Source organism: Macrobrachium rosenbergii, chromosome 45, assembly GCF_040412425.1.
Source record: "Macrobrachium rosenbergii isolate ZJJX-2024 chromosome 45, ASM4041242v1, whole genome shotgun sequence".
NCBI lineage: Eukaryota > Metazoa > Arthropoda > Malacostraca > Decapoda > Palaemonidae > Macrobrachium > Macrobrachium rosenbergii.
Window position 1 is genome coordinate 25,866,707 of NC_089785.1, and position 6,000 is coordinate 25,872,706.

Genomic DNA, 6,000 nt, shown 5'->3' on the forward strand with positions numbered 1-6,000 from the left:
AAGAGATGGGTTGAAAGTAGAGGAAAAGACTGATTGAAAGGAGACAATCGGCTGTCGCTAGCATAGCAAAGTTCACGGTGACTGAACAGAAAGATAAACAACTGCACTCAGGTAAGTGGTCGCTTGGATGTTGCAACTGAGATCTCCAAGTTAGCTCGTTATTTAGCGAATCTAAGTATTATGTATTCAACATTACAGATGGTGTTAAAGAGATGCTTTCGTGGAAAACTGATGAATCTCCTGCATTAACTTATCCATGCATGCAGACTGAAGTCGACTGTAAAATAATATTGTCTGTGGACGTACGAACTTCAGCCAACAGCAATTGTCAAGTTTCTGAAACGAATGAGTTAAAGAATGGTAGCTCTCAATATTGAGGATATATTGCTGTCAACTTTGAAGGTCCGAGAAAATCATAGGTGATTTTACCTCGGTTGAACACTAATTTTGGTGAGTACATAATCTTTAAAAAAAATTGTTCGTAGTTGTATTTTGCTTTATATTCATCTAGCTTAAGTAGAGGATATTCAGGCCAATGAGATGGCCGAGTTACAATTACTTGTAATGAATACTTACCTCATACATGTTAAAAGTTATAATTAATTTTTCATAAGACCAAAGCGAAACTAAGCTTGTTAGCACACTACAGTTTTACATGCCTTCCCAAAGATCGCCAGTCTAATATTTTGGAGAGGCAATTGGAAGGTGACTATAGTTAGTTACCTGAAGGCATAACAGGTTTACAAGATTGAACTAGTGTGCAGGAAGTTGAAATATCTTTTATTTTATTGCAACTGCTATATGCTGTGCTGTGCAATGAGGTTTGATTATAACATTCAAGCGAGCAGTATTAAAGAACAAAGTACTGTAAGGAAAAGACATAAACCTTCTAAAATTTTGACCATTTATTGATTGTTGAAAAGTAATTCCAAGAAAAAAACAAAATGGCAACTTCACTTATCTAAACACAAACCATCATTATGAGAGACAGAGTACATTCTTGTTTACTTAGTCCAGGAGACTTTGGGTATGTCGAAGTGCTCCGTGAGAGAGTCTAGGTGACGGTTGAACTCCTCGACCTTTTCTTTGTGTGTTTTGCTGGCTTTCTTCAGAATGCGTTCAGCTTCCTGTAAATAAATAGGAATAAAATGAAATATGCTGTCAAAGCACTTTCAAAAAGGGGAGGACAGTGATACATTAGGCAGTTTCTACTTCAGACAATGTGCAAGCACCAAAATGGTCAAGATGTTAGTGGCCGTTTCAGTAATATAACTGAATTCCTAGTATTGATCCAGTACTGTTACAAAAATTATCAGGATGTCAAAGGTACAGTATTTGCTAATACAGTACATGTTATTTAGATGAAGTACATTAAAAGTACTTCGGTTTTAACATATAATTATTTCCAGAATACATTTTGTACTTTGTAGAAACAAATCACTGCCTTGAGTTTATTACTTCAGCACTGTGATGGAAAGGTCAACAAACTAAATTCATGGCAGCCACTATTCAGACTGGTAGATGCAAGAATTAGCCAATTTCTCACAGATTAATGTAAACAGCTTAAAGATTCACATAAAAATATCTCTAAACTTTTGTCAGAGCAGGTGATGAATTATCCCCTCACAACCTAATGGATGGTGAGAAAACCAAGAATTACCTGCTGCCTGTCTGCGCAGATAATTTGGCGGAGAATGTACCTAAAGTCAGCCTGTACGTAAATTTGTACAGCAAAGGAGTACTGATCGAACTCCCCTTCTTTTCCTAAAGTATGCTACTGTAATATGTGTTGCCCAACTTAAAGCTAAAGCACTGTTTTTCCCAAATTCACCATAAAAAGCTATCAGACACGAAATGACTTTAGCTTCAAAATGTTCGTGTCGTCTCCCTGTCCTGTAGAGTTTTGGGCTCATGCATGACTCTGTGGTAAAGGACTGAACAATTTTTAGCAATTGCAACACATCTGACAAATGTAAATGTAGAATTGGTACTCGAGAAGCATAAACATTGCAAACGCTGACTTGGGAACCAAAACTGCTTTCAATAGGAGGTAAATACATAGCGCATTTCATTAATATATATAAATATATATGCATTCATATAACACACTATTAACACAATACACAACGGAAGTTACCATCTTCCTCTGACGCTCTTTGAATCGTTGTTCCGCTGGAGTACACATCTGTGCTGACGTGGATGCTCCACTTGAAGCCTCTGTCGTGTCTTGCATTTCACGCCTGATGCTGGCTTCCATCTGCCTTTCCAGGTCCTTCTTCTTCTTCTTCTTTTTCCTGTTTTGAAAAGACAATATATGAGTGGCAAAGTAGAATGTCCTTGTGACTTTACGCTGCGCTGACCTCATTCGCATCAAAAAAAATGAATCAGGCAGCCTGACACTTTAGTATGATTTTTGAGTAGATGCTTTAAAAACTATTCGTATAATTGTGGTAATTACATTACAAATTTATTGTTTTTGGTAAAAATGAAGCCTACTACCGCACCCCTCTGGTTCGGTAACTATCATTTGACGTGCAAAATGATCACCGTGTTTATTACCAGCCCCTTGGGGATGAACGTATAAATATAAACAGTGGATAGTAAATAAAGGTGGTAAATCTTCTGAATGGTGACTGGCGGCAACCAGGTTGCGGTAGTAGCCTTCAGTTTTACCTTCTAACGTACGACAGGCTAACTAGCCTAACTTAGACTAGCCTATGCATTATAATTTGACAGTAGCAAAGGCCTCGCCTAAAATCCTAAGCTTATAAGTGGTAGAATGTCTAACTTTATAAGGGGTAGAGGGGTCATGGCTTACTTGAAGGGATGGGGGGTCCACTTTCTCAACCCAAAACTCACTTTCTCAACCCAACATTTACTTTCTCAACCCAAAACTCACTTTCCCAACCAAAACTCCCTTTGTAACCGAAAACTCGCTTTCTCAACCCGTAACTCACTCTCCCGTCCCAAAACTCCCTTTGTAACCCAAAACTCACTTTCCCATCCCAAAAATAACTTTCCCAACCCAAAACTCCCTTTTTGAACACAACCCAAAACTCATCTTCTGGGCTAACCCAAACCTCAGTTTCCCATCCCAAAACTCCCTTTGTAACCCAAAACTCACTTTCTCAACCCAAAACTTACTTTCCCAACCCCAAAACTTCCTTTTAGAAAAACCCAAAGGTCACTTTGTGTGCTAACCCAAAACTCACTTTCTCAACCCAAAACTCACTTCCTCAACCCAACACTCACTTTCTCAACCCAAAACTCACTTCCTCAACCCAACACTCACTTTCTCAACCCAACACCCACTTTCCCATCCCAAAAATAACCGTCCCAACCCAAAACTTATTTTTCCAACCCCAAAACTCCCTTTTCGAACACACCCCAAATCTCACTTTGTGGGGCTAACCCAAAACTCACTCCCTCAACCCAAAACTCACTTTTTCAACCCGGAATCGTCCACTCCTTTCAACTTCAGCTTCCCCTGGGCGCTGAAATAGTCGTCGCAACCCATTTTTCAACCGATTTTTGGGGAAATGAGACGATATTAAACCTATGAAGGTCCTCTGACGACTGACAGTGACGCAATGTTTTGTTTTGTTTTGGTTCCTCTTCTTCTTCTTCTTATTCTTCGTCGAGAATCTAGTATTAGTAGAGGGACTTTGCCTTTGAAACGGCTCCCTTGCTCTTCCTTCGAAGGTCTATTTACCGGCGCAATTTCAGTGTTTTGTTTCGATTGTTGTTGTTATTTTTGCTGTTTTTATTGTTGTTGTTCTTCTGCCTCTTCTTCTAGTAGTAATAGTAGTATAACTAGATAGAATTTGCCTTTGAAACGGCTCTCCTGCTCTCCCTTCGAATGCTGTCTATTTTCTAATGCAATTTCACGAAATGTCAGTGTTTTGTTTTGATTATTGTTGTTATTTTCGCTGTTTTTATTGTTGTTCTTCTTCTTCTTCCTCTTCTTTTAGTAGCGATAGTATTAGTAGCCGGATTTTGTCCTTGAAACGGCTCTCCTGCTCTGTCTTCGAAGGTCGTCTATTGACTGAAGAAGTGTCAATGTTTTGATTTGATTGTTATTTTTGTTGTCTTCTTCTTCTTCTTCTTCTTCTTCTTCTTCTTCTTCTTCTTCTTCTTCTTCTTCTTCTTCTTCTTCTTCTTCTTTATTAATAGAATAATTAGTAGATTAAAAATGGAGTTCGCCATGATTATGTAAAAAAGATTATAGCAAATGCATTTAATTACATTATGGTAGGCCTATAAAAAATGTGAATCGATTTTAACACAAGAATTTCAATTACCATGAAGTAATTTGGGAGCACCAGCCAAAATAAATTAAGATATAATTAAATCAAATGTATTTAATTGCCTTATCGCACATTGTTATATATTATAGACGCTTAATTCTGCTTACTAGCATTGATCTAATGATGCCACTTCGTCCCATTCTCTCAGGGTTGAATCGCCCCATGTCCACCTCGGGGGTTTTAAACTTATATACAACGGAGGGGTGAATAGTCTTCGAAGACTACCGACGACGCCCTCGCCAAATATGTCCGCTCCCCGACAGGTTTCCTGCCAGGCCCTTACAAGGCGAGAGAAGGATTACGGAGAGAGAGAGAGAGAATTCAAGGTCAGTGCACTTTGTCCATCAGTCCTTTGTTTACGCGCCTGAACGCGCGAACTCTCGTGCCATTCCTGGGTGCGTTTTCTGCGTAATTTTTTTTTAAAGGTTTCATTAATTTGCATAAACTGTGGTTTGTCAAGTTGTCGCTTTATTTGTGTCGCTGCGTGGTGGGTCGTATTAGGCAATTGCAGATATATAATTATAGGTATATAATTCTGTATGTGTGTGTTCTAACATTTCATTAACAATTTGTAAATACAACGGAAGGAGATAGACCCAATTTCCTCTCTCTCTCTCTCTCTCTCTCTCTGTTGTATCATTTCACCCATAATTTCTAATTGCAACGGAAGGAAATGGACCTCTCTCTCTCTCTCTCTCTCTCTCTCTCTCTCTCTCTCTCTCTCTCTCTCTAAATACCCAAGACCGTGAGAATTAGGCAAAAAAAAAAAAGATATCCAAGGCCGTGAGCCTTAGACTCTTTAAAACGTCCCAGGGAAGTGGAGGACGAAAGGAAATGACAAGAAGGATTAAACTGCAAACGAATAATTTGAAAGTCGAATAAATTTCTCAGGGGCGTCCCCAAAAGGGCCCGGCCCCGCCGACGTGACCAAAGGCCATTAAAGGATTGTTTTGATTGTGGCCGCGGAGGGGCTAATTACAGACCGAAGTCCGTGAGGGAGAAGAAGAGTCGCCGGGAAATGCTTAGTGTCATGGCGGGTGGATGGTGTCTGTTCTTCTTCTTCTTCCTCTTCTTCCTCTTCTTCTTATTTTCTGTTTTCGTCTTCTCTCCCGTTCGATAATTGCAGAATTTATGATGCAATTATGTTTATTAACTCCTTTTCAAGTTGGCGTTTTCGTCTACGGTTAAATTTGAGACGTTGTTTTATTTAAACGTTTTCGGTTAGACTTCCAGCCTCGCGCAAGTTCAAAATAACAATATTTTTTGCTTATTTTTCCTTTAAAATCTTTATCATTTCACGCTAAATTCTTGCTTGATTTTATCATTACCGTTTGCACAAGCTGTGACATTAACAGTAGATTCATTTACGTACGTAAAACACGCGCACAAACGAACGTTATAAAACGCGCAAGCGCAAACAAGCAAAAAAGTAAGAAGAAGAAGAACGGGAATCAAATCTCCAAATGTAAACATTAGCCTTAGGTAAGGACATCTGAGCTGATGATGCAATGGCTTGATCTGTCAAGGTGACTACAAAAACAGTTTTAAAAAGTAGTTTTTCGTTGTAATTGGGTCCTGTTTGGAACTGAATTAAGATGGAGGAATGATTGATGATAATCTTGAAGCAAATAAGGGACAAGGATGAAGGTCAGGGGTCAAGGTGTTGGTTATTAAATTGCCACGAAATGTGTAG

At 39.0% G+C, this 6,000-nt stretch overlaps 1 protein-coding gene across 1 annotated transcript; it reads right to left on the minus strand.

Moving 5' to 3' along the window:
• Nucleotides 1-887: 887 nt before the first annotated feature.
• LOC136829813 (protein FAM32A) lies at nucleotides 888-3,619 on the minus strand. Its single transcript, XM_067088764.1, has 3 exons — nucleotides 3,444-3,619; nucleotides 2,138-2,294; nucleotides 888-1,127 (listed from the first exon to the last, which is right to left on the minus strand). Exons 1-3 carry the CDS (start codon nucleotides 3,515-3,517, stop codon nucleotides 1,005-1,007), a joined length of 354 nt encoding a protein of 117 aa, XP_066944865.1. The 5' UTR covers nucleotides 3,518-3,619; the 3' UTR covers nucleotides 888-1,004.
• Between the last annotated feature and the right edge of the window lie 2,381 nt (nucleotides 3,620-6,000).

What these genes read in the sequence shown, in the direction of transcription:
- LOC136829813 (XM_067088764.1), bottom strand. Translation starts at nt 3,517, where the DNA reads ATGGGTTGCGACGACTATTTCAGCGCCCAGGGGAAGCTGAAGTTGAAA. An exon ending in GACGATTCCGGGTTGAAAAA is followed by an intron (nt 2,295 to 3,443) that starts GTGAGTTTTGGG and finishes TTTTCAAAACAG; the next exon opens with GAAAAAGAAGAAGAAGAAGA. An exon ending in AAGAGCGTCAGAGGAAGATG is followed by an intron (nt 1,128 to 2,137) that starts GTAACTTCCGTT and finishes ATTTATTTACAG; the next exon opens with GAAGCTGAACGCATTCTGAA.